This window comes from Echiichthys vipera (assembly GCF_963691815.1).
Source record: "Echiichthys vipera genome assembly, chromosome: 18".
Taxonomy (NCBI): domain Eukaryota; kingdom Metazoa; phylum Chordata; class Actinopteri; order Perciformes; family Trachinidae; genus Echiichthys; species Echiichthys vipera.
Genome location: NC_139843.1, coordinates 17,325,252 through 17,343,447, shown reverse-complemented (window position 1 = coordinate 17,343,447; position 18,196 = coordinate 17,325,252). Strand labels below are relative to the sequence as shown.

The 18,196-nt window shown below is 41.8% G+C and overlaps 1 protein-coding gene across 1 annotated transcript in view; it reads left to right on the top strand.

Moving 5' to 3' along the window:
* snx29 (sorting nexin 29) overlaps positions 1–18,196 on the top strand; it is a 156,850-nt gene that overhangs the window by 100,133 nt on the left and 38,521 nt on the right. The window contains exons 16-18 of the mRNA XM_083933406.1: positions 1,063–1,179; positions 3,444–3,499; positions 3,926–4,007. Of these exons, the coding sequence (XP_083789532.1) occupies positions 1,063–1,179; positions 3,444–3,499; positions 3,926–4,007 (255 nt within the window). The remainder of the gene's footprint in view (positions 1–1,062; positions 1,180–3,443; positions 3,500–3,925; positions 4,008–18,196) is intronic.

Sequence of the window (18,196 nt, the reverse complement as noted above, 5' to 3'; positions counted from 1 at the left end):
ACATATACTGATGTTAAATTCCTGCTGCTTTTGATGCAGCCTTTGAAATAAACCATACTGCCTTTTCTGTTCTGATGCTTGACATTTCTCCAGTGCGGTATTGTCATAATGTGAAATTTTGGATATCAAAACACAACACATTCAGTGTTTCAAGTGTTGGATAAATCAAGTTTATTATGATCGTCATCTCTGTTGTTGTTGTTATTACATAAGGAGCCTCTCCTCCTCCCTTTGTGGTAGTGTGTGGGCTCTTAAATGGGAGGTGAATAAGTCAATGTATGAAGGTCGGTGTTAGAGCAACAGCGGTGAAGCGGCCCGGCGGCTCTGCTCATCTGTCAGCCCGAGACGGCGCTCTGCTGAAGCGCCCGTGACAGCAGGTGTCCTCCATACAGCACAGTGTGTGTCACAGCTGTCAGTCTCCTGACAGAGACCTGTCCACACTGTCCAGCCTGGTTAGACAGACACACATAGACAAACACGCATGCACACACACACACACACACCACACAGAGAATAGTTTGGCCATATTTTCATGAGCACACATACACACAGATGTGAATAGCACCACGTCAAGGTTAGTTAGAGCTGATGACAATTGATTAGCAGGCTGGCAGGATTCTGACTGTTTAGGATATGAACTGGTTTCACCCCCACACACCCTCTCTCTCTCTCTCTCTCTCTCTCTCTCTCTCTCTCTCTCTCTCTCTCTCTCTCTCTCTCTCTCTCTCTCTCTCTTTCTCTCTGTATCTTTCACCCCTCTCTCCCTCCATCCCTCCCATCTCTGTCAGGGGTTTGACTGTTTTCCCAGAATCCGTCCTGCTGCCAACACTCATTACATCATTACATTGATCACCTGGAGTGCTTCTGCCTTTTGTCTGTGAAACAGAAACAGAAAATTGTGTTCTTTCTCGCGCTGTACGTCACACGTTTACAGTGTTTTCTGGTGTCCACTTTTTACGTAATTGTGTTGCATTAATAAAGGCTAATGATGTTCTACGGCATGATTCATTTGAGTGTCCTTTTGTTCCTTTGTTTGTTTGTGTGTGTATGTGTGTGCTGCAGGTGGCCGAGATGCACGGTGAGTTGATAGAGTTTAATGAGCGCCTGTACCGTTCCCTCATGGCCAAAGACCACCTCATTGTCCAGATGAGACAGGAACTCATTGACCTGAGAGGCCCGGTGAGTGACTGGACACACACACACACACACACACCTCATTTGATTTCTCTGCAGGTCTCTTTTTTTCCTCCTGCCTCTGTCACCCTGCCATTTTCTTGACAGTCCTCCCAGTGATTTTGTTTCATTTTCCTCTCCACCTTGTTATTTTTTTGGCAGTGGTTCTCTGCTCATTTTTGTTTACGGGCAATGGCTGCCAATAACAGTTGACTGTATTTTCCTTGAAGTTGTCATTTTCCGTGGTGCTATTACACTGCCGATAATCAAAGAATGCGTTCTCACTTATCTGTCATTTTCTGTGTTTGGTGCTCTTTTGCTTCCTGCTCAACCACGGTGCACATCACTGTATATGCTAACTATCAAAAAGGGAAGTTCCAACTTTTTCAACAATCCGCACAGAATGCCAACATCTGTCCATGCTCAGGAGAGCTTGAAGCACGGTGGGCACACTATCACACTGTCCACAGTCTGAAGGGAGCCTCAGGCTGAAGATAGGACCTCTTATCCCCCAGATGCAGCCCTGCTTTGCTGGACCACTCTCTCTCTGTGTGTGTGTGTGTGTGTGTGTGTGTGTGTGTGTGTGTGTGTGTGTGTGTGTGTGTGTGTGTGTGTGTGTGTGTGTGTGTGTGTGTGTGTGTGTGTGTGTGTGTGTGTGTGTGTGTGTGTGTGTGTGTGTGTGTGTGTGTGTGTGTGTGTGTGTGTGTGTGTGTGTGTGTGTGTGTGTGTGTGTGTGTGTGTGTGTGTGTGTGTGTGTGTGTGTGTGTGTGTGTGTGTGTGTGTGTGTGTGTGTGTGTGTGTGTGTGTGTGTGTGTGTGTGTGTGTGTGTGTGTGTGTGTGTGTGTGTGTGTGTGTGTGTGTGTGTGTGTGTGTGTGTGTGTGTGTGTGTGTGTGTGCGTGCGTGCGTGCGTGCGTGCGTGCGTGCGTGCGTGCGTGCGTGCGTGCGTGCGTGCGTGCGTGCGTGCGTGCGTGCGTGCGTGCGTGCGTGCGTGCGTGCGTGCGCGCGTGCGTGTGTGTGCGTGTGCGCGTGCGTGTGCGTGTCATCCCTGGCTCCTGATTGCTGCATGCTTCCAGCTCCCAATAGCTGCTGCAGATGATGAAACCCCAGTCACTTTCTCCGCTTCGACACTTCACCGTCTCTCTCTCTTCCTCTCTCTCTTCTATTTCTTTCACAGTGTGTGTGCGACACTCTTGGAGGGTTTGATCAAAAGCTGGAGACACCACTGAAAGGTGGCTGTGATGACAGTGTTTATATAGTCTCCCCGGTAGAACTGAGAAGCTGACGGGCCAGCTTTGGACAAGAGAGATCGAGGGAAGACAGACAGACACACACACACATTATCTTTTTCACATACAGACAAACTTTCATCCAGAAGGCCAACATCTGGGCCTGGTCATGTGGTTCCTCGAGGGACTTGGAAGCATGCAAAGAAAACAAATTACAAGCTTGAAGAACTCACAGACGTACATATACACACAGACACACATACACACATACACACACACACACACACACACACACACACACACACACACACACACACACACACACACACACACACACACACACACACAATTGCATAAGGTGTCAGATTAGGATAATGTGCTAAATGGGGATATTCATCAACATCACTCACATAACACTTATCTGCATAAAGAGGCATTCCAGATGTGTGCTTCAGATGAGTACACAATACTTTGTGTGTAGCAGCGGTCCCCACAGCCTTTTTGAACTCAAGTAGCCCTTTATCAACACCACCAGTATGTTCTGAATGTGTTCATTTTAAATTACCTTAAAATGGCAGTAATCTATACTATAAAAAGTTGACAACGACTCATTATATAATTTCATACGATTCCTCTGTCTGTTAAGGTCTGTTTGGTTAAGTCCGCATTTGTATTTCTACCGCAGGGAGTGGCAGGAGCAAGATGTTTGTAAAGTTTTCCATTTACTTTTAACTACTTCAACTCTTTGTATACCGCTTTTAGTTTACAATTTGATCTGTTTATAAATTACTTTTACATACAGTAACAATTTCAACCATTTTTTACTTTTAGCTAACTATTCAAACCATTAAACAATACGTTTAACTAACTATTTCAACTGGTTATTCATTACTTTTAGCTAACTATTACAGCTAGTTATACATCGGGAATCACTGCATATTCAATACTGTGTGTATGTGTATGTGTAAGTTTCCACTGTATTGTAACGGATGTCTTTCTTTTGTTTCTCACTCATTAACCAATCCCCCTTTCTTTTTTCCCAGGTTCCAGGTGATCTAAGCCAGACATCTGATGACCCCAGCCTGTCAGATTTTGAGACGTAAGAATATTGATCTTTTATTTATTGTGTTTCTCTCACTTCCCCCAACCATCTCTCTTTTTAAATGTATTCACTCTTGCCTCTGGAGTTTCTCTTGTCTTGTATCTTCCAAGAGCTATATCCCAACCAAGTAAAAAAGGCCTGTTCTCCAAGTGTAACTATTAACCTTTCTTAAATTTACCTGTGAACAAACCTAAAACAGTCTTTGATTTCATAAGGTGATTAATTTGTTCCATTCTCTGATAATGACAAAATTAGATTCACCAGAGTAGGCTGTAATTTCTTTTGCCTGCGTAAGCATAGCCCTGAAACATGTCATAGCTATAATGATGATTATGATGACGATGATGATGATGATGATGATGATGATGATGATGATGATGATGGTGGTGGCAGTGAGGACAGTTTGTTGTTTGTTTCACTCAGGGCTCATCGCGCTCTCATCAACGTGTGGATCCCCTCTGTGTTTCTGCAGGGCAGAGCTGCCAATGCTTACCACGTTTACCAGGTACAATCAGCCAATTTAACATCTGTGTCCTCTGTTTACCAGGCAAGACTTGCAAATACATAAAGACATATTGCATCACTCGCCATATGTCCATACTATGTAAGGACACAGAAGCTGATAAAAACACAGACAGTTTAGCGGGGATAGGTTTTGTGATTGCGTTAAACCAAACAATAGAGGGATGGAGTTACACATTCATTAAGCCAAAGAGCGAGTGAACAAATGAGCAAAATGCAAATGAGCTCTGAAATAATTAAACATTAAAGTTTGCATTAATACCCCATCATCAGTGTTCATTAGCATTCAGGGCCTTTTCCCCCACTCAACTGCTCAAGTGGTCAAACACAGGACAGCTGCCAACCTTAGGTCCAACGGAAAAACAGCATGTGTTGACTCTACTTGTTAATTTGTTGACGTTGGCGGACTTCATTTAGCTATCACTGTTGGCCGTAGGCGAGTTGAAGAGAGGTGAGGGTCCCGGGAGCACGCATAAAGTTACATCGGAAGTTGGTCCGCATACTGTTATAGGCAACCAAGAAAGTAGGGGAACGTCTCAATTTTTAAGGTGCGTTACATTCGTTCGCCCTTTGGCAACAACAAAAGATTAATGCATGTAAAACATTACACACTTTGAATATATTTTTAATACATTTCTTTTTTTGTTCTTTCACATTTTCTGTGTAAAATTATTCCAAAGAATATACATGAGGGGCAGTCAGTCTAATCTCCTCTGGTCTAGAACAGATCTTTTCCGTCAAGAAAGAAGATGTTTAAAGTGACAGTCCCATTTTATGTTGTGATGGTGACTGCACTTTCTACTACAGTCTGTACCACTTTCAGCTTTGTCATCAAGTTTAATCAGTTCTTTCGGTATTTATGCCAATAATCAAAGCACAGCTTCACTTGCGCCAGGCACTCATGAAAGTAAGGTGTGTTGGGAACTGAACTCGAGTGCAGCTTAACAAACTGAACTGCTTCTTGTTGCATCTGTCAAGTTATCGAGCAAAGCACACAACGGGCAGCTCATTCCCATGTTGTCTGTTTTACTGTGTCTGTCACATTAACAAGCTGTTCCTTCACCGCAGCCGTCCACCGGTTCACCCCCTGTGAGACAGAAACACACACAAACACTGACATTCTGTCCCATGTTTCGACTTTTCTGAGACAGACAGAGAAACACACACAGATACAAACGTAAATATACACACATACAGACGCACACAGGCAAAAGAAAACACACACTGCTCATAGGGATTTACAGAAACGGATACAAAGGCAGATAAGATACACACGCGCGCGGGCACATACACACGCACGTATGCACACATATTCACACGGAAACACAGGTACATTAGACATATTTTTTCATGTTGTACAGTACCACTTGACAGTATAACACACACACACACACACACACACACACACACACACACACACACACACACACACACACACACACACACACACACACAAACAAACTCACACACATGCTGTTATCTTCTCTGTTGCAAGGAGTTACAGCTGTAACGTTAGTAGGGAAACCATATGGGACGGGAAGAGACAGGTGACACATCAGCTCTAAGTGATAGTCAGGACTGGCTGGCTACCGAGCTCAGCCTTATACATAATAGATATAAATTCACAACTCTGGGCTTGAGCTGAGAGCTGTCTGACACCTTTTTGTATGAAATTAGCTCCGTCCACTGGACAGGATACAAGCACGCCAATGAAAAATGAGATGCATTGTTTTAGTCCCTCTCGTTCCTGTCACTGACATCTTCAGAGCGCTCAGTGTTCTTTATTTAAAAGCAGAAAAAATATATCTGGGCATTTTCTCAACACAGGTGATGAACATTATTTAGGATCTTCTGGCACTGGTGGTGGTAAAATGTTCTCGTGGAAGGCAGCTCACTTTAAAACTGCAACACAGTGTTGGGAAAGTGACTTGTTCGCTGCAGTTTGGGAGCGTATTGATATTCATGCAGCAGGACTTAGGTGGGTGCATCATGTAATGGTGCTGTCATCAAAGCACAGTTTTGGAGGATTCATTACTGATGAGGCCAACTAGTCACATTTTGTGCCTTTCAAGTATTACCATTACATTTGAGTAATAGAGCTAAGCATCTGATTGTTCTGAAAAGTAAATACCTTGTCTCTGATCTTTGGTTATTTAACAGTCATTTCGGTCGTTTCCAGAATCCTCAAAGACTCTTAAAACCATCTGCATGTAAAATGCTCCACCTGCTGTGTGATGAATATGATTTTTAAAGCTCCCATAATATGCTCATTTTCAGGTTCATACTTGTATTTTGAGTTTCTACTAAAACATGTTTACATGCTTTAATGTTTCATGTATACATTATCTTTCTCATAATGTCCGTCTGAATATACTTGTATTCATCCTCTGTCTGAAAGCCTCTGTTTTAGCACCCGTCTCTTTAAGAACCTCCTTACAAAGCCCAGTGTGCTCTGATTGGTCAGTGTTTCCGGGTCTTCCACATCATCACTCTCAACGTCTCTGCATCCTCATTGCAGCCTGGGAATTACTGTAAAGGCACTGTAGTGACATTTTCTACCTACAGTAAATATTGTATAGTTGTGACATCACAACTGTATAGCCTTGTGGCAATGCTGATTGCCTTGAGAAATGAGCAAATAAATCCATTGGTATTAATACAACAGTGGTATTTTACAGCTGGGTCAGAACTCCTAGACTATGGGCTTGGTTCAGAGGTCTGACAAAGTACATAGTAAATTGATATAACAAAATAATGAATAAATATTTTTCTCATCAACAATGTAAACCACCCATCTGCTATTAATCATAATGTTTAGCCTATTTCATGAGCAATCCATGGCTAAACCACGGAGCAGTGGATATAACTGTATAGATAACAGTCTGTGAATCACTACCCTTACTATGACTAATGCTGGCTAATGCTTCTGGTCAATGGTGCAATTGCTCATTTTAAGACCAACACACCCATGAGTAAGTACATTTGCTACTTACACAACGTGGGCACTGGGCGTGAAAGTACATAGGGTAACATATAGTATATATAGGTCGGACAAGATGATTAGGGGGCCAGCATGGTGATATGGTGGTCAGCACTGTCGCCTCACAGCTAGAATCCACGCTGGGGCCCTTCTGTGTGGAGTTTGCATGTTCTGTGTGGGTTTTCTCCGGGTTCTCCAGCTTCCTCCCACAGTCCAATGATATGTATGTATTAATTGGTTAATTGATGACTCTAAATTGCCCGTAGGTGTGAATGGTTGTCTGTCTTTGTCTGTATCTATGTGCCCTGTGATAGACTGGCGTCCTGTCCAGGCTAAAGGTTCAACATTTAGTCTGTGGTATTTAAGCATTGCCCACGTCAGCTTTCACTAACCCATATGAACAAATTATTTAAACAAAATGATACATTTCCACGACATACAGAAGTCTTGACGGCTCGTTTAAAGGCAGTTTCTGAATACGGACTGTGTTTATTTCTCTGTGCTTGATTTGTGTGTGTTAACTGTATGCTAAAATTCAACCTACTTTATAATGAAAAAGACATGGAAATCTCACTTTTTGCAATATTGGACCTTTAATGCATTTCTCAAGTTGTGCCTCTTTTTTTCTAATCCACACAAAGATGGATCATTTTGTTCACATTGTAAAATGGAAACCTATATTATTAGTTCTATTGGTGTGTATGTACAGTATGTTGATGTTTCATTATACTATTTTAATATTTTGTTTTACAAAAAGAGAACGGACATGCTTAATTTTTGGCAAGGAAACCATCCTTTAAGAATTCTGGAAAAACATTCAGTTGTTAAATGAAGAAGAAATACATCTGAGGCCATAATGCTTATACATGAAGGCAAGGCAAAATTAGGTTTACTATTAATATACAGTACAAGAGTTCAATGTGTTCTCAAGGGTAGATAGATAATGTTCGACCTGAGGAAATCCCACACTTGAATAAATAAAAGAACAGCTCGATTAAAAGTATGTGGAACACATTGAGTGTGCAGATTTCTGCGGTGCTTTGGGCAATAATCAGTGATCACCTGCAGTTTCACATTCTTGAATTGATTCCAGCATCGAACCTGAACATTTTCCATGTGTTGCACCGATTTAGCCTAATTTCTCCCTCTCACTAACAGTCTGTGAGGCTGCTGTCCAGCCCTGGAGCTGGTATAAAGCGCAGCCCATCTGGTGTATTGGATACTTCCCTTTGCAGAGCTATATTCGTCTAATGGCTCCCTATGGAAACAGCCTTTGTTCTTAGACAAGCTAATGGATGGCCAAGGTTACTGGAGTCATTGTTGTTAAGGTGAGGTTGTTGTGGTGATTGAACACAGAACCAACAGTCGTAAATATCGGAAAGTATCACGAGGAGAAGGCACTGGTTTCTTTAAATTACCCTTAAGCAGGTGCATAGACTTTTTGCTCAGTGTTTTTTCTCTCTCTCTCTCTCTCTCTCTCTCTCTCGCTCTCTCTCTCTCACTCTCTCTCTCTTTCTCTCTCTCTCTCTCTCTCTCTCGCTCTCTCTCTCTCTCTCTCTCTCTCTCTCTCTCTCTCTCTCTCTCTTTCTTTTTCTCTCTCACATGCACATGCTTGCAAAAATGAACCAATGATGAGAGCAATGAGCCATAGCCGAAGCTAGAGAGGGTTTTGGGAGGCTCAGAGTGTGAGTGGGATTTCAGACGCTGGAGCCTAAGTTAGGTCACAGCAACCTTGTGGTAGAAAATAAGCTCTCAAACAGCTCTATGCGGCTGCTAAACTCACCCAGAAAGGAAATAGGCTGATCTTACCACCACATTTCCCATTGTATGTAGCTTAATGTCTGCTTCTTGCATTCTTCTCTTTTCCGCCCTGCGTCAACCATCCTCTCTGCCCTTCTCTTTCAGCCTCCGTTTCCATCACCCTCCTGCTGTCAGATTGCAAGGCATTTTGGCTGTGCTAGAACCGCTTGTACTCCGTTTTCTCTCTTTGCATTTCTTCAGAGCCACTTTCCTCTCCAAGCTTTCTGAAATGACTTCCACCTAAAGCTCAGTAAGGCCTGTGGGATGGAGGACGAGAGACAGACAGAGATGGAGAGTGAGGGACCGATGGATTTGCTCCATTACCAATCGGGCTTTGCTCTTTGTGGCACGCCGTGCCTCTGGGCCTTCATCCCTCTGTTGCTCCATCCCTCCCTGTGCTCCTCTTCCCCTTCCGAACTCATAATGAGAGAATTATACCGGCTGCGGGAAATCAGTGTCTCCCTCCCTCCCACCCCATACCAACAATAGAGGCTATCATGAGAGGATGGAAGTGTCCTTTGCAAGACATCAGCGAACACAAGGACTCATTTGGAGTGTGCGGTGTCAGTGTTTTCATTACTTGTTTTTCTTTGAGGCTGGCATTGTGCTGTGGAAAGAGCATCAGTCAGAAGCTGATGAGGAATTTTCTATTTTCTATTTTTCTATTTTCTATTCTATTTTCTTTTCCCAAGAAATTAGGTGCTGGCTAGTTGTAGGTTATCAGGATCTGTCCGAGTTGAATTAGGCAGTTAGCTCAAACTTGGATTGAAAAAAAAAACGAGAGACTTTAAAAGAGAGCTAAGAACTAAAGGAGAGGTGTCTGGAACTAGGGATTGCAACACGAGTTGGTCATTTTGTGGTCCAGACTGAAATATTTCAGTATCTGTTGGATGGATTGTTGTAACATTTGGTATAGCCATCCATGGTTCACAGGATGAATCCTGAGTACTTCCAGATCGTCTGACTTTTTATCTAGTGCCACCAGCACATTTACACTCGTGAAATATGTCAACACCGTACAATTCCCCAAAATTATGTATTTTACTGACTTTGGTGATTCTTTGATTTTTCCTCTTGTGCAACAATGAGGTTTTTAGTTTTTGAAAATATGAAATATCCTGACAGCTGTTGGATAGTTTGACCTGGAATTTGACATTCTTGTCTTCCTCAGGATGTATTGTTCTAAGTTAGATGATCCCTCATGTTTTCATTTAGGGCTTTTATCTGGACAAAATTATTATACTATATGATTACGTCCTATCAAAATGAACATTCCTATCAGCCTCAGCTGTATGTTATGTGAGTGCTAATTAGCAAATGTTTATACTAAGACAGTGAGCATGGTTAACATTATGGGCTCTATTGAGACAATCTACAGTATGGTGCATGGTCTAAAGTGCATGGTGCAAATACATTTAGGGCGTGTCCAATTCCACTTTTGCCAGTTAGATGGTGTATATTCTGTGTGCAAGGGGCAAAAGCCTTAGACTCCTCATTAGTCATTTTTTGGGCATAACATGAATGAAATCAATCAGTGTCATCTCCTATTAGCTTTAAAAGCACGGATAATGTATTTAAGTTGAAAGGAGGAGAAAAAGGACTGTGTGTTTCTGTGTGTGTAACAAGCGTGAAGCACGGAGCAGCCCTGATGCCATCCAAATCCACTTATACGTTAAATCCTCTACCTGCCACCCACCTGAATGAATGATATGCACTCCCCCTTTAGTCTGTTGCTTGTTAAATTATGTATTGTATTGATGGAATAATGATCAGAGGTTGCATTCAATAATTTCTTAATGTTTCCATGTGCACAGAAAAGTCTGCAGCAAATATCGTGGGACATTTAAGCAGTCAAACTAAAAACTGTAGTTTTAAACTCGACAAGGAAACAGAAGTAAACTTGTAGCAGCTGAAATAATGAATGAAGTTACTGTTCCTCGTGCCTAATTGAGCACAGCGGAGCAGCAGCAGTTGATACCAGCTCTGTTTTGTCCATATTTTAGAGAATGTGATTAATATTTTTCTCATTAACAATGTAAATCACCCATCTGCTATTAATCATAATGTTTAGCCTATTTTATGATTGTATAGATAACAGTCTGTGAATCACTACTCTTACTATGACTAATGCTGGCTAATGCTTCTTGTCAGTGTTGCAATCGCTCATTTTAAGACCAACACACTCATGGGTAAGTACATTTGCTACTTACACTGGGGCACTAGGCGTGAAAATGATAGTCTGAAATAAGCAATGACAGTTGTGCTCCACTCTGCACTGCGTTGCGCCAGGTAAGACAGAGCCCTGCCTGCTAAACATAAGCATGTTAGAATTGTCATTGCAAACATGTTAGCATGCCACTACAGAGGCCCAAAACACTGCAGTACAGTACAACCTCACACAGCAACTAATTTGACAGTAGACTTAAAATGTATCTTTAAACTGTATCTTTTGAGCTTGTTTTCAACCACCTTACCTGTAGTTTGGTATCTACATTTTTGAGTTTATCAGTTAATATGCCTTTTGGTCAGTTTATGAGGAGCAACACAAACCCTTGACATATTATGTCAGTTGCCGTGTTTCAATTCACATAATTTTTGCACATTTTGAAGTATCGCATTACAATCCTTATGAGATTTTGTCGAAAAAGAGTTGATGCACTAGATATGATATGGAAAAGCCTCTGTTGAAAAAGTTCTCACATAGTGATCATTTAACTGACAAGACTCATGAGCTGTCCGTGCTGTGTCTCGGGAAACATTGCCAACATTTGCTGACATGAATGACCAGTTAAAACGTATATCTCAAGAGGGCATAATGTGATAAAGGAGCCAGTGAAAGTTTTATAATAGCCTCTAAAGTTCTCCTTACTCGACAGACTTTATCCCTGAATCATGATATTTGGCTCAGGTTTGTTTTCCCATTTTTGTTGTCAGACACTCAGTCGCCCTGCTCAGAAACTCACTGCTGTGCAGCTGTCAGGTCCTTGATTACAAGATGTCATACCTGTGGTCTCGCAGCAGCAGGAGGGATATGTTCTTTGTTCAGCACCTGACATCATCGAGCTTTGATAAAGTTTTGTTCGCTAACAAAGAAGAGACAAACATTTTTGTGATTTCTTGTGGACTTATCTGTAGTTTTACGTTCTAATTGGGCTTCTGAATCATTTCACAGGTTGCGTGTGAACTCCTGATAAATGCAGTTTCCTCTGTTGAATTAAGGCGTTGCTAACCAGAAACATGTTCACACCTCAGTTTACAGCAGAAGTGGAAAAAACACATATATACAAGGAGTACAAGGAGATTTAAAAAACCTGATTAGTTACTGCTTAACACGTACTGTCTAGAAGATCTGGGCCTTTACAGAATTTTGGAGGCACTTTTAAAAAATAGTAGCCTGGCACCATGAGTTCAGCAGATTTCTGCCTAATGATAATTAGTAATTCATATTAATAAAGAATTAGTGAATAAACGTGCTGCTTTTGATGGGCAATGAGAATCCTAAGGGCAGTTTTTGCCCCTCAATCACATTTTAGGGACATCATGAGATTCCTCGGGGGTATTTTTACCCTTTGCCCACCTTATTTTCTGACACTGTCGTGCAGTGCGCTACATGTGCAAAAAGGCATTTCAAATAATGTCTGGTTCTGATTCGTCAGACCTTGTCCTGTGTTCATATGAGAAAATGGCTATCAATACACACTGCTACCGGCTAGTGATGTTCTGGAAGCATGAAGTGAAAAGATAAAGTCACCATCTTTTTCTCCTTAATGACTCAGCTGGCAATGGAGCTAAATGTTATTTAAGAGTTTTGGTCCAACAAACTCATTGTGTTTACTGCCCCTTTCATGAATTGAGACCCTCATCATCATCCATCTTTCCAGCTCTGACTTTACTCTCCTTTCTTTCATTATATCTCTCTTGTTCCTTTTTTTTAATCAATCTGTCTTTTCTTTTCTTTTTTTTACCTCAACTTTCATCATCTCACTCCTTTTCCCAGTCTTTTGTCTTCTCCCAATCATTTTCCATTCTTAGACAGATTGGGAAGGTGGTGCCGCTCCTGATAATGATTTCCAGGTCAAAAGAGCAGTTTGACAATAATGAATCATAAATTTGTCTTCACACCATTTCCCAGGTGAGACATAGACAAACACCTTTTGGATAATTATTTCATCCAAATTGGAGCAAATGAGGGAAAACTCACTGCAAAGACTTTTATTGTTCTGTTTGCATGAGCGTTCATTCATCCATCCATCCATCCCTCCCTCCCTCCATCCTTCTCTCCATCCCTCCATCCCTCCCTCCCTCCATCCCTCCCTCCACGCGTGCACACGCAAACGCCATCTCAGTACCAAGCACATATAGAATGCAGTGTGAATGAATAGTTTGTGGAAATAGCAGCATGCTAGCACCTCTGATCCACAACTCACTGGCTGTTTTGCATATACATTTAGATATAGATGGATATATGTGCAGATTTTCCAAATGAGCGATTCTCTTTGATCAGCAAAAAGCTGAGCGTATAATTTTCACAGTCAGGGACTCACTGCAAACTTCTCACTGTTTTAATTATGCTAATGATACTGGATGTCTATTGTAACTTTTCTCTTTCTCATTCTTCAGAGGGAGGCCTCTGTCCTTCACAGTTTTTGTTATATAGAACTGAACAAGATACCGTAGCTAACAGTGTGCACATGTGGCCGCTGCATTTTTTAAAAGCATCTCTGTATTAACCTTTTTTGCATATGCTTGTCTTCATGCATAGCACAGTACCTTTAACCGTAGCTGTTTGCATACGCTGAGAGAAAGAGAATGATCGAGGGTCCCAATTAATAGCAGTTACATAAACCGTCTTTCGCCTCCCTGTGCCTCCCATATCCTTTAATATGCACCATATGAAACCACATAAATCAGCCACTCAATGAATAATTGAGACGTCCTCGTTGCCACTCTCTCAGATGTGTGCACCGCTGCCTGCAATGTGCTGCTATCCCCTGGAGAAATGCAATGTGGGAAATGTGTTAGCACCTTTAATTTCTATATTAGCCATTGGATATGGCCGGGGTCACCCTGGGAGACTTGTGGCTGCCGAGGCGGTAAACTTTACTTCCAGTGAGTCGCTGTGATTAGCCGGAGGCTCAGACGGCATGGTGATGGGCTGTTCAGCTATGCAGATGAGATAATACATCCATATGTATTAATATGAGCTTTGAGTGTGTGTGGTTAGCAGTGTTGCATTCAAAGACAGATAGATGTTCTGTTTTTAATGCGGTTAATGCTGATGTTTTTTTTTCTCTCCGTGCACATACAAGAATCTGAGTGTGTGCGGACGCGCATGTGAGTGATTATGGTTATGATAATGGCTGGTTGGTGACAGAGGGAGATAACTATTATGTTGATGATGGTAATGATGAATGTTTTACAATGATGATGATGATAATTACAATCCTTGTCTTGGTCTTACATCCATCAGTCATAGATTAAACACCCTCGGGAAGAGACACAGAGGCTGCTTTTAGTGCGGCACGCTGCAGCACGAGCACCACATCAACTTCAGCACCGGCATCATTTACATGACATTTCCATTTTAGGCACTTAAGTCAGTGCTCTTATCCAGAACAATTCACAATGGGGAGGTTGTTCACTTATCTTGTTAGACATAGACGTTGATGGACATGTGTTTGGCAATGGCAGGGCTCAAAATTGTGCCCTTTTTGGGGCAGAGTCTCCACTGGGTCCTCAGCTGCTTCCCAGGTTTTATTCTGACCCACGGCCCTTTGCTGCATGTCATCCTTTCTCTCTCTACCCCTTTCCTGTCTATCTCCAGCTGTACTGTTGATAAAAGGCAAAAGGCCCATCATCTTAAAGAGAGGCTTTTACAGTATTTTGCTATACAATACAATAAACATAAGCTTTAGAGAGACTTACTAATCAATAACAATACAGTAATTTTAACAACATATTATTCTCATTATAGGGTTATTGTGTGTTATTCACCTTCACCTACAGTACATGCATTATTTTATATCCCATATAGTCCTTCATTGTTTTCACAAAGATGGAAGTTTATTTTTTCCAACTATATACCTACTTAGCATGTTCTTTTGTTTGTTTTTTCTCCAAACATGTGAGAAAAGAAAAGAAATAAGAGAATAGAGGGATTCAAAAAAGAACTAAACAAAGTAATAAACCAACAAAATATTTGACCAATTTTAACATGTCTAAAAATGAGTAGTTAGAAATATATAATTCTTCCCCTTGCCCACACATTATAATTGATAAATCATGTATTGACTTCCATTTAGACCAGTTATCCATTTGATGCATATTCATAAACATGTTAATACATATATTTTCCCAAACATATTACTATTTTCCAGTGTATACACTCCCGTGGACCATAATAATCACACAATACAACAACAAAACAAATGGATAAATAATACAAATTATAAATGATAGCCTGCGTTAACACTTAGGGTTTTTCAGCCCCCTTCTTACTCTCTGCGTGTGTTTTTTTTGACAAAAAAAGTTTGTTTTAATGAGATGCATAGATTTTGTAAAACAATGCCAATATTTCATGATATAACAAGATAAATGGATATGTCATAAGAAAGGACGTTACTTGCGAAAAATAACTTGATATGAAGAGAACAGTCTCTTTAAAATGAGTTAAAAGTAGAAATGCTGAAAATATGTTATAATATACTGTATGTATCCACAGATACAGTATATCTGTGATAAGCTTAGTTTCCTGGCCTGTTATCACTGTTGATGTGTGTTACCACTTTGCATGGAGACAAGACATTATATACACCTCATATAACACCACAAATTCAGTCTCTGAAATGGCCGTAGAGTCTCTAATACAGTCAAAAAAAATTAAAAAACTTCACTGTGTGACTATATACTGTAGCTAAACTGCTTTGGCATGAGGCTCTGAATCCCTCAACAGCCCATAATTTAGAGGTGTTTGTTATTTTATCTGCACCATGCCTCAAACCTGCATATTTTGTTGAGTTGTAGGCTTGTGCTGATCGTACATCGATGATTGAAGGGATCATCAATGTTTGCATTTTCCTACGCAGATATTAAAGCCGGGGCCGTTCATCTGCATCATCTGCCGGTTGACAACTTGAAAAAACTTTCCTTTACTATCACAACTAGCTGTTATAAAAATAATCTTTGGAATCCGCGCCCTACTGTGTATCAAGAGATGCTTCTGGTGGAGCAGCACATCCGGCCGCTGAGCCCCGTTAATCAGTCTATTTGCATTCTCTTTTCCATGGATCAAACACCCTGCATCTCTGTTCTCCAAATGCCTGCTCACCAAAACTTTGCTCTGCGCTCTGTAACAGTAGTGAACGTTATGGGTAGGATTTGGATTGTTGCTTCAAGCACAGACATTGTGAGCCATTCTTTGAATAGAGGAGACATTGCTATTTTATGTTTTAATATTTCACATACAATGTCCTTGCTCTTTTATAAAGAACTGATTGTGGCGGTAAGAGAAGCGAGCCTCTGACTGGAAGGTCATTGGTTTATTCCCAGGACTGGCAGGAGGAATAACATCCACCACTTAGCCCTTGAGCAAGGCCCTTAACCCCAGCTGCTCAGTAACCAGCAGATCAGACTGGGTGTACTGGACAGTTTCCAGGTGTGAATGTGTAACTGTGTGAATGTGATGAGGGCGTTCCTGTAAAGGAGAGCTTCCAGTGTTTCTACCGCTGAATAAATAAAGGTGAAAAGAAATTGCTTGCTGAAAGCTTAAAGGTGCGATCCATCAGAAGGTAGCCCCGTGATCTGATAATGCACGACTTTCTCTGCCTTGATGGTCAGCATCTCTTGGATTTCACAGGCTTTTCAGTTGCTCATCAAGACGGTCGATATTTTGCCATTTCACGTTCCTGTGATCAGCTGTTTCCTGCTTTTAAAACTCCCTGCTGTGGGTCGCACAACAGTTCACATCATCGACACCTTCGCCCAAGTCACGCCTGTTCCACCAACTCTATTTGCATTGAAATTGAGCTGCCAATAAGTGTGTAATAGCCTGTAAAAGGCCTGTCCGTCTGAATTTTTTGGACCAGGCCTGAAAAAAGGTAGCCAATTTAGGGTATGTCCACATGATCAAAAAACACCGGCGGCGAGTTTCTCGCCAAATCTGCCGACTTCCCATGTCCTCATCCATCCTATAGAGAGATGAAGCGACTGTTTCTGGTGTTATTGGAGACTTTTGCGTTGTTTTGGACTCGCTTGCATGAATCACTCTGCAATTACTGTCCTCACCAAGCAGGGGGTGCTGCTGTGAGCCCATTCTCCGTCCCAAAGCACTCACAGGCTGTCACTATCTCGCTAGATATAGCGACTTTCCCCACCTTCTTAACAACTTTATTTATAAAAAGCTACTAGCGATTTATTCAGACCATCAGGGAAAAGCGAGACTCAGAGTACAGTGTCTTCTGTGGGTCCTTGTCTCAAATCTCATGCAGCAGCAATGTTGTTGTGATGTGATTCCGCGGGGTTAGAGGTCTGAGGTGGGGTGATGACGGCATCATTTAACAAAGTATGCGGTTTCACCGTCCACTCTGGGACCTGGTTTCAAAAATACCGTTTTCAGGCTCCGATAACGCCAGCTGTGTGTGAATGTTTGGCCAAAACGATACTAAAGTTGTGCGGTTACAGGAAAACGCGTCTCTGTGTGGACGGGCCCTTTAATGTCTTACTGTCCAGTGTAAAAACACCTGTGAGCTGCACTGTGTCCTGCTGTGTCACTTCATCAGCAAGCTACCCTCCAATAAAAACTTCAAAGGCGTGTTGTTAGCCGGTGAAATGGGATGTGGGGATTTGGCTCTGCCCTCCAGGGTGGCGGAATCAGGATTCAGCTGTTGATGGTGTTGTCCCTTTGAGGGAGTCAGAAGGGAGTGTGATGATCTATGCTTTGGCCTCAAGACATCTGATTAGATCTTGGGCTGGAGCACAATTTGTCAGTCTGCCTCCCTTTCCCTCTCTGCTGCCTCTCCCATGTTACTCTCAATTTATATTTACCTATTTTGTTTCTATCTCTTATTGTCTGCCTCTCCCTCTCATGCTTTATTTCCCCCTACCCTCTTTCTTTCAGTCTCATTCAAGTCTTCATTTCTCTACATACTCCACTCCCCACCCTCAATCATTTGCTCACTGGCTTCCTTACTATGCTCAAAGCCAATTTTCAGGACTTGTCAGTGACTCATTTAGTCATATAAAAGAAGGGAGAAAGAAAGAGTCTCCTACCCAGGGTTTTTTTAGTCAAAGTGTTTGAGGAGGGACACTCTAAAAAAGGAGGGTTGGGAGGGAAGGGAGTTGACAGGAGAAGGGACTGGGAGATGAAAAGAACAGAATAAGGGAAGCAATTGTGA